The sequence below is a fragment of the Furipterus horrens genome, unplaced genomic scaffold (genome assembly GCF_987537825.1).
Source record: "Furipterus horrens unplaced genomic scaffold, mFurHor1.1.pri manual_scaffold_2, whole genome shotgun sequence".
Lineage (NCBI taxonomy): Eukaryota > Metazoa > Chordata > Mammalia > Chiroptera > Furipteridae > Furipterus > Furipterus horrens.
In genome coordinates, this window is record NW_028327172.1 from 99,032,957 (window position 1) to 99,049,380 (window position 16,424).

At 41.7% G+C, this 16,424-nt stretch overlaps 1 protein-coding gene across 1 annotated transcript in view; it reads right to left on the bottom strand.

Moving 5' to 3' along the window:
- Positions 1-445: 445 nt before the first annotated feature.
- The window catches only part of SCD5 (stearoyl-CoA desaturase 5), a 207,217-nt gene continuing 191,238 nt past the window's right edge, over positions 446-16,424 (bottom strand). Inside the window, exons 4-5 of the mRNA XM_090267912.1 lie at positions 6,010-6,242; positions 446-1,925 (exon numbers count right to left, since the gene is read on the bottom strand). Of these exons, the coding sequence (XP_090124038.1) occupies positions 1,735-1,925; positions 6,010-6,242 (424 nt within the window). The 3' untranslated portion in view covers positions 446-1,734. The remainder of the gene's footprint in view (positions 1,926-6,009; positions 6,243-16,424) is intronic.

Consider the following 16,424-nt stretch of genomic DNA (forward strand, 5'->3'; position numbering starts at 1 on the left):
CCCTTCAAAAACCTACCAGCCTCTTTAGGACCACCTTAGAGGGGCTTGTATAATACCTCCAAGGGCTACTTTCTTCTCATAGATGCTGCTGAGACCTATAGGTAATGTTAATATGGAAAACTCTAAAGTGATCTAACCTTTATCCACTTTTTCATCAAAATCATCTCAATCCTTATTTTATTTATGGTACTGCTGCAGATGAAGACGTGGCCCCCGGTTCAGAGGAGTGAGGTTCTGGGTTTACTTGGACTAACTGGGGAATATCCTTTAGTGAAAAGATTCTAAATATGCTAAATATAACTGCTGACGTTCCCTCTGGTTGTGCATAAGGCCAATGGTATATGAGAGGCCTGGTCTTGGGGGCTGTTGTTAGCCCAGAGCCCAAATCAAATGTGCATCATGAGGTGTCAGGCCCCTTGAGAGAACACTCTCTAAACAATGCAAGTATCTGGTCAAGAACACCAACAAATTCATAATCATTTATTGTAAATCACTCATAGTTTAAACATTATTAATGGCAAAATAACGCTGTTAAACACCTGCTGGATGAAGCACTTCATTATGACAATTTCCTATTGGCATCACTTCTTTTTCAAAAATTTAAAATTTCGATTTTAAATCCTACATCTTTCCCAAAAAGATCTACTATCTTCAAAGGGCTCCAATGCCAACACTACAAGCCTTTCTTTGGCTCTAACATCTAACACAGAGGGCACACTGTCCTGTTAATTCAACATGCTTTTTACAAGGCAACATAACACACAAAATTTTTTAATTCCAGAAGCTATATCATGATTACTTTATATTTTGCTGCAAAATCAATGAAGGCCACGTGCAGGTGAAACATTATTAGACACTGACTTCTAGATAACTGTTGATTATTAATATATGATGACCTGGTGTGGAAAATTAATATGCTTGTTTAGCAGAAGCAGCTAAAGTACATGCATCAGTGGCTGGGATCAACTGGAATATAAATTAGATATCTAAACATTGAAACAAGAGCTTAATTCAATGCCTGGCACATCTGAGTTATATATCTTTAAAATGACAACAGCAAAGAGGACAAAGCAAACACTTAAACAGGTATTGATTTACAGAGTTGGCTGAGGGGACAGCTAGGGACACAAAACTAGCTGGGTAGTGAACAGATCTTTCTGAAGCAAAGACCATGGTGCATTAACAAGCTGTAAACCAGGCAAAAAAATAAGAGAGCCATTTCCTGTATTCTCATTTTTTAAAACGTTCAATTCTATAACTTAAAGAACAATAAAAGCACACAATAATTACAAAACAGAAACATTCTTCAGTTAGTACTTAGACCCCCTCTTTTGTCTGCTACCCTGTCTCTCTGCTCCTTCAGATAGCATTTAAAAATAATGCTGGGTTAAATGGTAGAAAAGAAAATGCTCTCCTGAATCGCACTGAAAGAATATGAAATTCCTTCATCTTGTCAGGATTAACATTAGGTACAAGCACATGACGATGTATGTTTGGCATGTTGTAACTACAGCAATTAGATCACATGTCCACACTCTAATGTTAAATCATTGTTACATCGCCTTAAAATTTTTTTTTTCATTGGTAGTTGTAGCTTGAGTTTGAGACAAACAAAAAATTCTATTCCCTCCCCTCCTCTGCCCCCTTCAGCGATCCAATGAGCAAGAGAACTATAGTAACAGAAGGCAGAAACCAAGCTGTCAAGGGCGGACATGTTGGACGGCGGTTCCAGATTCAAGCGCTGCCATCTCCAGTCCTGGCTTTCCGGGCCTCGATCATTGGCTTTGTTGCCCGTTTGCGATCAGTGGCCAGCCCCAGCCAGCACATGATGTCAATGAACCAGGTGGTTGGGTTGAAATTTAAGCCAAATTCACTTGCAGAGTAGTCAAAGGGAAAGGTGTGATGGTAATTGTGGAAGCCTTCACCTGGAAGACAAAATGAGACCTGAAATAAACCACTCAACCACCTCTCTGCACAGCTCTATAATCACTCATTTATTGGGGGTCTACCACATGCAAGACACTGTATCAGGCTCTTTAGAGAGCAAAAGACTTAATTCCTACCTGTAGGAAGCTCTACTTAGGTATCTAGAAAAACTAAATGTAAACAGAAAAGAACAATAAAGTTATCAGCATAAAGTCAAAAGATAATTTTCCTCTAAGTATTGGAGACATGCTACCATGACTTCAGAGCTGTACTTTGCAAGCTAGATGCTGACCAGCTGGTAACAGACTGTATGTTCATAAAAGGAAAACAGCTTCTGTGAGCTGGAGTGGTTAGAGCAAGACCTTGGGAGAGCTTGGAAGAGATAAATGAGAATCATTCAAATAGGTAAATAAATCAAAGACTTGGATCTTTAAATATCCAAAATCTGCCTATATGTTATTCTATCCCTCCCAGTCCAAAGCTTTTCCTTCTTTATGTTAAGGTGTTTTCAGGAGGGGGGGTTCCTCATTTGATTTTTTAAAACAGCTTTATTAAGCTATAGCTCACCATACAATTCATCCATTTAAAGGATATGGTTAAATGGTTTTTAGAATATTCAGACTGTGCATCCCTCACCACAATGAATTATAATATTTTCATTAACTAAAAGGAAACCCTAAACTCTTTAATTGTCCTCCCCCAACCATCCCTCATCCCTCCCAGCCTTACTTTCTGTCTCTGTGGTGGTTAATTCTATGTGTCAACCTGATGGGCCATGGCGGGCCCATTAAACATTATTCTAGATGTGTCTGTGAGAGTGTTTCTGGATGAGATTAACATTTGAATCAGAGGACTCAGCAGAGTAGATCTCTTTCCCCTATGTGGGTGGGTTTTATCAAATCCATTAAGAGCCAGAATAGAACAAATGTTGGTGGAGGAGGAATTTGTTTCTTTTCTTAACTCCTGGTTGAACTGGGTCATCTATCTTGCCTTCTCCTGCCCTCTGACTGAGATTTATACCATTGGCTCTCCTGGTTCTCAGGTCTTTGGACTGAATTACACCACTGGCTTTCCTGGGTCTCCAGTTTACAGACAGCAGCTTGTGGGACTTTTCAGCCTTTATAAGAGTATGAGCTAATTCCCCATAATCAATCAATCAATCAATCAATCAATCAATCAATCTCTCTATCTATATACAGAGCCAATAGAATATATCCATGTTTATATATACATGTTTCTATATATATGGACATTTATTATGGGGAATATATATATAATATATAACGGTATATATACTGAGATGTCCCTGGCTGGTTTGGCTCAGTGGATTGAGCGTCGGCCTGGGAGCTAAGTGTCGCTGGTTCGATCTTCCAGACAGGGCACATCAGAGAAGGAAAACTCTGATTCCAAAAAACCTCCGCTGCCTTGCGGCATACCTCTTCAGGGGAAAGGCTAAGGGAGTAAACCCCGACAGAAAATCTGGAGCCGGAGTCCCTAAGGCGGTTTGACGTTGTAGTCAACACCGGCAACTCCTGCAGCGCACCTGAAGCCAAGCTGTATTGACTCCGTCTTTCCCTTGGACCCTTCAGCTGCATGGGCAACAGCAGACCCTCCATATCACCCTGCCCAGGCTCTGTAGCTTCAGCTTCACTGGAGAGGACACTCCAGCGTCATCGCAAGATGTCGATTCAACACGGGAGGAGACAGATACCGTGTCACTCCCGAGTCGGACTGCACAGCCATTCTCGGCGGTGCAGATAGACTCTTAAGAAGCTACACCATCGTCTCTCGAGACGGACGGCTGCCGACGACGATATACTGAGATACATACACACAGTTTCTCTTTCTCTGGAGAACCCCGACTAATGCAATCTCTATAGATTGGCCTATTTTGAAAATTTTACATAAATGAAATCATGCTATACTATGTGGCTGGTTTCTTTCACTTAGCATAATGTTTTCAAAGTATAGCGGTATCAGCATTTCATTTCTTTTTATATGGATATACCACTTACCATACTACTATATTTATACAAGTGTATTTATCCCTTCATCCATGGACATTTGTATTATTTACAATTTTTAGCTATTATGAATAATGTTGCTGTGAGCATTCATATAAAGATTTTTCTGTGGACATATACTTTTATTCCTCTAAATTATGAATCTAGGAATAGAGTTGCTAGATTATATAGTAACTGTTTTTAACCATCTGAAGAACTGCCAGATTCTTCCTTTACTACTCAAATGGCTATAGGTCATCATATTGTTCTTTTCTGGCCACATTTGAATGATTCTGCTCTATACTGGGCACATCAGATGGATTGATCTGTGGTCTGCCATTTTCTTAATTTAGGTCTTCTCTACTCTGTACCTCCACCCTTGTCATTTTTAGGTTATTTTCTGTACAGTATAGAGCAGTTTAAAACTTACTTTCAGAAATAGTCACTGGTCTGTACAGTTGGGTGTAACAAGAGTCTTGCAAGGACCTTTATGAAGAAAACTGATTGGGAGTCCAGTGTTGACCTGGGTGGACTTAAAACCAATACCCTATTCAGGGTGTGTGCCATGGCCCCATTCCTTGGGTTTCCTGGACCTCCTTCTCTATATAAAAGGCTAACAGTCTCTCTTATCCCCACTCATGTCTTGCTTTCAGAGTCAATGCTAGATGTGGCTCCCTCCTTAGAGTCCCTCCAGAAGATGAAGGTGATAGGAGGAGAAAGGAAAGCAATAGAAGGGTCAGGAAACTTCCTCCTGTTTTCCAAGACACTTTGCTCTCTGCTTATCCTATTATCCCATAGCTACATTTGGTGCTTATTTCACCTTTTATTGCTCTTGTCAACAAAAGATCCGTGGGTCTTAAATGGAAAACCCTAACAAAGTGGTGGTAGAAACTCATTGCTGAGTAACACAGAAATCATTTCTATTCAACAGCAGGAACTTCTCTTCCTGGGGTTTGAGCTCTATGCTAAAGGCTCAGTTTACCAAGAAGCCCATTTGCCTCTATAAGGCTATAGGTAATATTTATTAATCACCCACCGAGTGCCAGCCACAGTGTTAAGTGCTTTAACGAGTATGAACTCCTATAATCTGCACACATCTGAGCTATGATTACTCCCATTTTAAAGTGAGGATGTAAATGAACAGAAGGGACAAGAAATTTGCCTAAGACCATATGGTTAGTAATAAAAACAACATCACCAGAGGCTTATTTTGTACTAAGTACTGCTGTAAATGTTATGTGTTAATTTATCTAACTCTCCAACAATCCCAGGAGGAGGTGAATACTACTATTTATGTCCACTTTACAGATGAGGACAAGAGGTGTGGAGGAGCCAGACAGTAAGTGAAGAAACCAGGACTCTACCAAACTTGTTGGACGCCAGAGGCCTCACTCTTAACTATTCCATGGTGCCAATGAGATGCCACAATCTCATTTCTTCCCATCTCTTTGTTTAAAGGCCTGTTTTCTTATGGTCAGCCAAATGATGGGACAGCTGAGGTGAGAGTGGTTCAGGCAGCTGGAGAGAAAAGCCAACTGCTACTCTTCTGTAGGTAAATTTCCATGGCAAAAATAAATAGGCACTAATTATTGATTGCCTACTATGTGTCAGGTACAGTACCAAGCAATTTACATATACAAGTATCTTACTTAATCCTCACAACATCCTTATAAAGAAAGTATTGCTCCTGGCTGGTGTGGCTTAATGGATTGAGTGCCCGGACTATGAACCAAAGGGTCGCCAGTTCGATTCCCAGTCAGGGCACATGATTTGATTGCGGGCCAGGTCCCCAGTTGGGGGAGCTCGAGAGGCAACCACACAGTGATGTTTATCTCCCTCTCTTCCTCCCTCCCTTCCCCTTTCTCTAAATAAATAAATAAATAAAGTATTGCTATTCTCACTTCACAGATAAGAAAACTATAAATCAGAGGTTGTGACCGGTCCATGAGGATTCTAACACCAAAGACCCAAGTTCATTCCATTCCACTCCATTGCCTCTCTTTACAGATTCTACAAAACCATAAAAGGCCAAGAAAATCGAGCTGCCATTCTCTCCATTGGCTCTCACACCCCTACTCACCAACAGCGCCCAGAGTGACCAGTGGGTTCTGCCGAGGGCTGATGTGCTTGTCATAGGGCCGGTTTCCATACATGTGGGCAGCACTGTTGACCAGCCAGGTGACATTGAGTGAGATGGTATATCGAAGAATGGAGGCCAAGAAGTAGGAATTCCACAGACTCTCTCCCCAGATGCACCAGGGCACCAGTGTGGGGACTACAAAGCACATGAGCACCACGGAGATCTTATAGTACCTGGAAGGCAGGATATTATGCTATCAATGGGCACCTGTTGATGGTGGTGGGGAAAGGCTGAGCAAACTATAGAAAAAGTTAGGAATTGTGCTGGTCAGCAACTTAAACTCTTTCTATATAAAGAATACCCCATTATGTGGCACTTTGTGCAGGGGCTACAAACCTATACACCTGCAAAGTCTAGGTAGGTAACACAAGTTTGAGAATTAGCTCAGGCAGAATGCTACAGTAAGTGGTAGGGCTGGTAGCATATTTTGAGGAATTTCAATATAAAATGATCATCACTGTACTAGCAAAAGCCATGTGTCTTAGAGTTACATTTGTCCTATAAGCCACCAGTTTGACAGCTCCTAGCTATTTCTTTCATCAGTCAACTTGATAATCAGGTTTTCTTGAATAACTTCAAGAAATATTTAGTATTTCTGGAATAAATTTCAGGCACATTATTCTGTGCTAACTTGGCTTGGTAAAAAAGGAAACAATACTATCCCCAAAATGTTCTCTGTCCATTAAAGATTACATTCCAAACCAGCATAAACAAATAAACACCAAGTATAGGAATAGTCATGGCCACATAAAAAGTAATCATTAAAAAGAAACCATCAATAGTTTGATTTCTGGGCTTGTGTATCCTGGAAACATTTACTAAGCACTTATTATATGCCAGGACCCAAGTGCTGGTGATATAAAGGCAAATTCGGGACAATCCCTGGGCCACAGAGGGAAAGGAAAGGGTCTCTGACAGGAAAGGGTCCGAAGCAACCCATTCTTAGCGATTTCCTTCCTGGCCTCCCATTGGCTAACAAAGTTTCCAGGCCTCTGTTAAGATGCATACATATCAACTGGAGGTCGCACCGTTTGAGGGCATGAGATTCAGCAGGTGGAAGGCTTCAACTTGAATACAGATCTGATTCTGGATGTTGAACAGGCCTCTTTTTATTCTTTCATGCTCCTTGTGTGCACAGTTAGATGGTTCCCCAAACACAGAGCATGAGGCAAGGGCCTGTGTAAAGGTGTTATATTTTGGGAAGTGAGCTCATACTACAGGAGTGAGCAATGGGGAGAACGGGACAGGGAAGGAGGGAAAGCCAAGCCAGGATGCCCGCTGCTGTGGGCAACTGAAGTTGGACCTTGAGACATAAAAGAAGGGATCATAGGGATGTCATATGAAGGGACATTAGCTTCCTCAAACTTTCATGTTTGCTTGGGTCAGAATGGCTGAGTATGTTCCACAAGCAACTCAGACAAAGGTGGCAAAGAAGCTGAGGTAGGAAGTAAGAAATAAGCAGCGCTGCCTCCTGAGACTCAACGGTTTGGCTGAACTAAATGGCTGGGTTGGGGAAGAATGGGGTGGTCTGTGGGCTTCACTTTAAAACGGGTTTCTCTTTTCTATCCTAATGGCTTGGACAGAAAAGGCCCAGAGGTCTGAGAGGGGGAAAAAACCTAAACTATTTACCTCAGCCCAAACTAAGTATAATGGGCAAAAGGGTTTTGGACAGGCGAGATGTGCCTAGCACACCTTCTTACAAAGAAGCCTTTGGTTTTTTTTTTTTTTCCCTAATATGGAACATTGAAAAATTAATCCCTGCCTTTTGTCATCTAGTAGTTATGGATTGAATGATGTCTTTTAACCCTTTTCACCAAATCTGTTGCCCCCAGAACACAACAAGGACACCAGCCTGTTAAACCAAGCACGCCGTTGACCGGAGACAGCCAACTGACCTGGAGTCTGCACGATCCTTCCCCATGTGGGAAGGCCACCCTCCCCTCCACACCCCCACTCTTATTAGGGTTTTCTGGACCCAAGGGTAGGTAGGACGACGACCATGTCCAGCTTGAAGCAGCTAGAGGAGCTTGAGACCTTCGCCCATTGTCCTTTACAAGATTACAAAGGGTCCTAATATTTGAGAGGGGGGGGGATAGTTAATTTTTACGAACCAGGGGTATGGACTTGGGGGAGATTGCTGGGGGAGGGGGGTGCTGGGTGGAGGGGAACAAGGGGGAGAAAATTGGAACTGTTGTATCAATATAGTCAATAAAAAACATTAAAAAAAAAAAAAAGAAATAAGCAGTACATAGAAGCAGTCAGGAGCTGCAAGATTGTGGGAACACACATGGGAACTGTTGTAAACTGCCAATCTATGCATACCCCAAGCAGGCTCTTTTTTTCTTTTTCCTCTAACATGCTCTTTCCAAGTGTCTTAAGCAGAAGCAGTTGCCACCTTCTCCATTAGGGAATGAATGATGGTAATGTAATGTACTGTAATAGACAGTATGTTTAAGGAGATACTAATGATCTGCTCTCAGGCAAGAAGGACCTCCACACAGTGTCTCACGGCAGCCTCTCATGGTGCTGGCTCTCAGTGGTCCCCAGGAAGGACAGCTAGCTGCACTCCATGGAGGTCAAGTCTCCCACCTACTGGATTTTACATTAATGGTTAACTTATTAGAGTTGTTAACAAGTTAGAAGCTCTTCCTCCAAGACCAAGAGACATAAAAGATCCAGAAAGAAAAGGAGAGCCTTTTGTAAGGTTTCTGTTCTTTAAAAAAGTATCTATTGGCTAATAGATACTGTAAAATTTATTATAGTAGGTGCATGTAGGGAATAAATAAAAACAAAATATTCAGACTCTTGTTCATACAATTTTTTCCATTCCATTTTTCAAAATAAAAATTTAAGCCACTCAGAATAAGAGGAAGGAGAAGGAGGAGGAAGAGGAGGAGGAAGAGGAGAAGAAATCAGCAGAGAAATCAGCAGTACAGCTGTGCAAGGTGCTGTTGGATTACACCTGTGCGAGCAGGTGGCTGCAGCAAGGACAGAATGAAAAGGTGGGCTGAGAGTATGAGGTGGGGCACAAGAGATGTCCAACCCAGTAATAAGTTGTATACAACTTACTACTTAGTAGTAAGTAGCATAAAACTTACTACTAAGTAGTAAGTAGCAAGTAGTAAGCTGGACCCAGGGCCCAAAACTGCTATTGCTGCTGCTCCTTGTTTGCACCTCAGAGGAGGAAAAGCAAGCAGCTGAATGTTACCAACAGAAGGCATTTTGCAACCTAAGCATCTCTCTCCCTTCCTGTACTCTCTGAGTTACACCCCCCGACCTTTGAAAGAGCCTCTCCTAGTCTGTTCTGAGCCATTGTCTCAGCCCTCATTTATTCCTGAAAAGAAGGGAAAGAAATTATATTAAAGACTTGCTCTGTGATGGCAACAGGCTAAGTATGTCAGGGGGCCCCTTGTCCTAGAGAGGTGTGGAGCCCTTACTATGCCTGGCCCCAAGGAACCCCCCTTCCCAGTATGACCTGCCCGCAGGACTCAGCTTCCACTCATGGCCTGGCCCTGCCTCCTCTCTCTGAACTACTTAGGAAAGCCACCTGCCAGTCTGGGCTCTGCTTCCAGAAACTCCACTCTGCCAGGGGGCTGGGTCCTGTGGAGGGACAGTGCCAGCAATGTGGCTTCCCAAGTCGGAGGAGAAAAAGGCCTGGGTTTCACCTCCGGACATAACCACCATTCTGCCAAATTTCCTCTTCCTCAAAAAAAAAAAAAAAAAAAAAGGCTCTTTAAAAATCACTGCCCTTATTCTAACAAAGCTTTAGCAGATCCAGTTATGGGGCTGTCCTCTGATTGCTCTTCCTGTATTCTGTTAGGATTCCTCCTTGTGTGTTCACTGTAATGGATGAAAGAGGAAGGAATGTTTAGACGAGTCTGTGTGGGAATGTCAGTGAGGCAGATATTGATGCTGATAACTGTAAAAATTCTCTCCAACTATTTCAAACCCACTCAGCATATCTTCCCGTGTAGCCAAGTCTCCCTTCCTCCCTCCTATCTGCCATCTCCTCAGGAGGCTGGTCTGCATTTAATTAGTCACTGACCTTCTTGCCTCGAAACAAGTGCTGAGATGGCTTCACACCTTCCTTGCTCAGAAACACTCACATCGGAATGCTCTAGGCGGGTGCGCTGGGTGCACCAGGCACACCGGGCATGCACCCTGGGTCCTGACTTCTGAAGGGCCCCACAAAACCCCAACTTTACACTTTTTTTCTAATGACACCAGGTTTGGTTTCATATGTGCAATTTTAATTACGTACAAGTTGTAAACTTGTGGGGCCCTTCAGAAGACTGGGCCTAGGGCGCGAGCCCAGTGCACCTGTTGTTAAATCCGCCTCTGGTCCACAGAGCGATGCCACAAAGCCTCTAGCACCTAATCTTTTCTCATTAAAAATATTTTTCTTCAACTGGTGGTAGGGAGGGAGGCTGGAGAAGGTCCATTGATATTGCTCTTTTTGCTAAATTTTTTTTATGTTGTAAAGAATCATAGAATACAGGGTGGGGAAAAGTAAGTTTACAGTTGTTCATATGGAAAATAATGCAGTAATTAATAAATAATAATACTCACGACTGTGAACCTACTTTTGTCCCACCCTATATTTAACTACCGAACTCTGCCACTTTCTAGCTGTGTAATGTTGAGTAAATTATTTAATCGCACTGAGCCTCAGATTTCTCCTCAGTAAAATGCAATAATAACAAATTTATTGAGTGCCTATTATGTGCCAGGTACTGTCCTAGCACTGGAGAAATAAAACAACATAGACAAAAATCCCTGCTCTTAGGGAGGAGGGGTATTCTGGTAGGAAAGTTGTTTTTATACATATTTTCTGGAAGGGAAGATAGCCAATAAAATGAACAATATATGCAGCATGTTAATGGTAAATACTAAGAAAAAGTAAAGCAGAGAAGGAGAATATGAAGTAAGGGTAGGGTGTCTAGGAAAGGTCTTACTGACACAATAGCTTTTGAGTAAAAACTTGAAGGAAGTGAGAAGTTAGTCACATGGCTAAATGGGGCAGAGGATTCCAGGCAAAGGAAACCACAAATACCAAGACCTTGGATCAGGAGTTTCCTGCATCTATGACACTTCCCCAGCCTGACTGACCTGTCTTTTCCAAATCTCAGTAAACACCACCTACTCTTGGAGGATTTCTCTTGTGTCCTTGGACCAGGCAAGGTGCCCAGCACATTGTTCCTATATAGCTTGTTGTGTTTATACTTACTGGGATGGGGGTCATCTCACCTGCTGGATCAGTGATCTCAACCCTGACTGACTGCACATTAGAATCAACTGGACAAACATTTAAAAGTGACTGACGACAGGAACTCACTGCAGACCAACTGAATCCAATTGAATCAGAACTTCTGGTCTGAGAACTGATATTTTTAAAGCTTCTCCATTGCAAATATTGATGTTAGTCTCTCTATAATATACCCCATCCTGTCTTTCTTGCTGGAATGAGCTAATTTTGTTCAGCTCAGTCTTGAGCAAAATGCTGGAAAACATCTTCCCAGTTATGCTGGTATAATGAGGAATTGTGAGGTGGTGGGTGCGGCAAGGTTTCCAGGAGCTGTTGTGGACATGTTCATAGAAGCTGTCACCTTAAAGCTATAGAAAGCTGCTCTCAACTTACTACTCATAAAGTGAACTTGAATGCTTTGGCTTCTGTGTTTTTGGCTTAATGTGGGTCTCTGGTTTTTGTTCAGCTATCCATCTGTCTTCCCTGCACCATGCCCTTCAGGGAAATGGACGCTACTACACATGACATGGGTCCTGATTGGTCTGAGATAGTCATGATGATCTCATTCACTTTACCAATAATTAATGTAGGCAATGGCCAAAAGTGGTCAAAAAAATATGAGGGTAAAGATGACTATAATTTTTTAAAAAGGAAGTAAATTTTGCAGAAGATGTAGAGATATTGGAACCCTCATGCATCATAGGTGGGACTGTAAAAGGGTGAGGCTGCTGCAGAAAAGTTTGGCAGTTTCTCAAAATGTTAAACACTAAATTACCATATGATCCAGCAATTCCATTTCTAGGTATGTATTCAAAAGAATGGGAAGCCAGGGCTTGAACAGATATCTGTATACAATGTTCATAGAAACATTATTCATGATAGCTAAAAGATAAAAGCAACCCAAGTTTATTTTCACACAATCAAATGCTATCACACACCACAATGCCCCAGTCCGAGTAGCTTCAGCCACAGTCACAAATATAGATATGGACTCAAACCTTTCAACTTCATCATTGATTTTAGGAATATCCTCATTCTTATAAACTGGATCATAACAAAGAGAATTGAAACATTAAAAATAGCCTTAAGTGTAGAATAGACTTCCAGCCAAGATGAAGGGGTAGACAGACACACTGTGTCTCCCTCCACAACTAAGAAGGAATACAACTACATCAAAACTAAAAACAACCAGAAGTTCCAGAAAATCAAACTACATGGAAGTTCAGCAAATAGATAGAAAGAAGAAATACTTATCCATACAGGTAGGAGGGGCAGAGCTGGGGTGGAGAGGACATGGTGTGGAGGCGGCAGAAATGGCGGTAGCGGCAGGCCAGCAGAAAGCGCAGTCACATGTTTTAAAAAGTCAGGTGGCACACATGGGGAGTGCTCCCAGATCCTCACTGGACCTTGCAGCTCACAGTCCCAGCACTGGGGAAAATCAAGCCTCATTGCTTCTGACTGTGCAGACCAGTGAGGACTGGGGTGGAGACAGAAACTGCTGGTGTCTCAGCAGAGTCTGCTTGTTTAAAGGGCCCCCACGGTCCTAGAACATCCGCAGACCCACCCACTCTGGGAACGATGGCCAGGGCAGCAGCTAGAGGGGCTCCAGTCTGGTGCAAAAGTGGGAGAGGTGCCTGGAAAAGGGGCAAGTGCTGAGCAGATGGCATCGTTCCCTCTCGAACCCCTCCCCCACGTACAGCGCCAAAATGTGGTGAAACAGGTCGCCCTGCACTGATGAATCCCTAAGGCTCCACCCCTTACAATGTAACAGGAGCGACAGCTCTACTTGGGATGCAGAGGCAAACAAACAAAGGAGCCTATCAAGATGAGGAGACAGAGAAGTATGGCCCAAAAGAGGGAACAAATCAAGGTTCCAGTGGGAGAACTAGGTGATGAGAAGATAGCAAACCTCACAGATGAGGAGATAGACAACTTAACAGATGTAGAATTCAAAACACTGGTGATAAAGATGCTCACAGGCTTGACAGATATGCTTGAGTATGGCAAATGCATAAGAGAAGTGAAGGCTATGCTAAGTGAAATGAAGGAAAATCCACACAAAACCAATGGTAAAAGGAAGGAAACTGGGGTTCAAATCAATGATTTGGAACATAAGGAAGAAAAAAACAGTCAACCAGTGCAGAATGAGGAAGCAAGAATTGAAAAAAATGAAGAAAAATTCCCAAATTTTATAAAGGAGATGGACATACAGGTCCGGGAAGCACAGAAGGTCCTGGGCGAGCTGGACCCAGAGGGGACCACACCAGGACGCATCATGATTGAGATGCCAAAGGTGAAAGATAAAGACAGAGTCCTGGGGCAGCAAGAGAGATTGGAGAGTTGCCTACAGGGGTGTGCCTATAGAACTATCAGCTGATTTCTTAGAGGACACTTCGCAGACAGGAAGGGACTAGCATGCAGTATTCAATGTGATGAAAGGCAACCTGCAACCAGGATTATTCTATCCAGCAAGGCTATCATTTGGAATGGAAGGGCAGATGAAGTGCTTCCCAGACAAGGTGAAGCTAAAGGAGTTTATCATCACCAAGCCATTATTATATGAAATGTCAAAGGGACTTACTTAAGAAAAAGAAGATCAAAACTATGAACATTAAAATGACAACAAACTCACAACTATCAACAACTGACTGTAAAAAATAAAAACAAAATCCAACTAAGCATACCAGAATAGGAACAGAATCAGAGGTATGGGGATCATTTGGAGGATTATCAGCTGGGAGGGGAGAGGGAGAGAAATGGGGATATGGTGCTGGGATTAAGAAGCATAATCGGTTGGTACAAAATAGACAAGGGGAAGTTAAGAACAACATAGGAAAGGTGAAGCCAAAGAACTTATACGCATGACCCATGGACATGAACTAAGGGGAGTGGGATTGCTGGAGGGAAGGTGGGTACTGGGCAGAGGGAGCAAAGGGGAAAAAAATTGGAACTACTGTAACAACATAATCAATAAAATATACTTAAAAAAATAGCCTTGAGACCAAAAAAATTGATCTCTGGAGAAGAAAGGCTTTGGGATTTCACATATTTAAAAAAAAAAAACTAAGTGTGATAAGCATCTTAAAACTCTCATTTTTCTTTAGATGAAAAAGAAATTGTTGTTCTCTGTCTGTAAGCATTTTCTGTTGCTTGACTAACCCTAAGCACAGCAGTCCAAAGCCGGTAGTGTGGGAGATGTTGAGAGTGAAATCTATTAGAGCATGAAGGAAGGGGAGAGGAACTGCTGGCTTCCAAGGGGGGCCAGCCTGAGGAAATGCGAAGAGAAGCAAACTGCACAACGGGTGAGAGAGAAGTTACAGCTGCACAAGTGTATCATAATGAGTGATGAGCTGTCACTGGCATCTTGATTAAACATGTTTGGTTTTGTGATTTCATTTAAAGCCTAGCCAGAAATCAACTTTCCCTATAATTTTTGCATCTTGGAGGGGACTAGGAGGAATCACCTGGATGCTTACTATAAACATTTAGAGGACAGAAGATAGATACATCCTGGAAATCTGTAAATTCTTGGAACGTTCTTTCCCCTTCCTCTGTCCTCTCTGGTACTGCCCACAAGGAGTGGAATATGTGATTCATTTGGGTACAGATGTGAAGATGTTATCTCATTGATGGGGCAGCTCTTCAGAGTTTTCCAGAAAAATCTTCCAGATTCTAAATTGTTTAAGTTGAAAACAGGCTTTGCTGCTGTGCACTTGGTTTTGCCTCTCCCATGCTGCAGTGTCTTTAAGGGAAAGTGTTCATGATCACTGTATTTGAAGTGTTCTCTGAAACTCTTAATTACTCCAAATTTGTCTTTTGCCCTCGATTAGTCTTAATATCACTTCTCCTGTGCTACTTTATAATAAGCCTTCCCATAAAAGACAATCTTTTAATTGGACCATCTAGATGCATAATCCTCATCTTCTGGATATTTCTTCTCCCCAACAGAGGAAGTAGATGGCAGACGACTGCCCCATGAAAGCATCTCCTTCAGAAGCTTGCAATGCAGTGGAAAAATGACATATTTTAATTTTCTCTCCAACTTCAGCTTTATTTGCTTTCAAGGTCTGAATGTTAGTTGCATTCATCCACTTGCATTTAATTTGTCTTTGTACAAATAGCTTGAATTGATTCACCAAGCAGCACTTCAAAAGATAAACAACACAAAGAATTTCAACACAAAGAGCATTATTTCTACCTCATTAAAAATGAAGTGCTTACAGACAATATCCAGGTATGCTGATGGCTAAGACCAGGTAAGAAAGGTTAAAATGCCTTTTTACTTTTTCAAAGCTTTGATTCCATCAGAGTAAGTAAACGGTAAGTTCTTTGAGAGCAGGATTTGTCTTGATCCAATCCACATCACTCACAGTTCCTTGAATAAAAAATGTTGGTTAACACAGTAGGTGCCCAGTAAGCAGCTGAATTGTTGACATACACTAGAAGGAACTGAAGATGAGGCTCCATCTGTCTTTGGCAAAAGCAATTACATGTGCTTGGAGAAAGTCTCGTTACTCATATTAACAGGTTAGTACATACCCTTATAACTGTTTGGTGCTTACAGTTTCTCTAGTCCTCTCAACAGAAATTAAAGTTGATTAGACTGAAGTCATCCCAGGTCTCTCTCTAGGATTGCCTGTCTTTGTCTGTCTCTGTCCTCTCTCCCATTCCCCTCTCTCACTTACTGATTATTAATTGTTCTGAATAAGTTATGCAAAAACCAGACTAACTCCTGATGGTATATAGAATAGCCATGACAAAAGTGAACAATTAAAATCATTTACAAAATAATTTTTATTTACTTTTAAAGTATTTTTTTGGAATTTATTGATTTAAAAGGAACCGTTGTTGACAAAGAGTCACTGAAAATAATCTGAGCAAGCGGGAAAATGCAGTTAGTAATACTGAAACACTGCTAAAATAATCCCAGGACATACGGTTTATCTGATATAACAATATCTCTTAGATGCTGTCATTGAAACAAAACCTGACTACTTTTTACTTTTCTAAACACACAGTAGTATAATTAACAATATTCAATCACTTCTGTACTTCCTGAATATATAAAAATTAAAATACCAATTAAAAACTAATAAATCTCCTCTTTAAA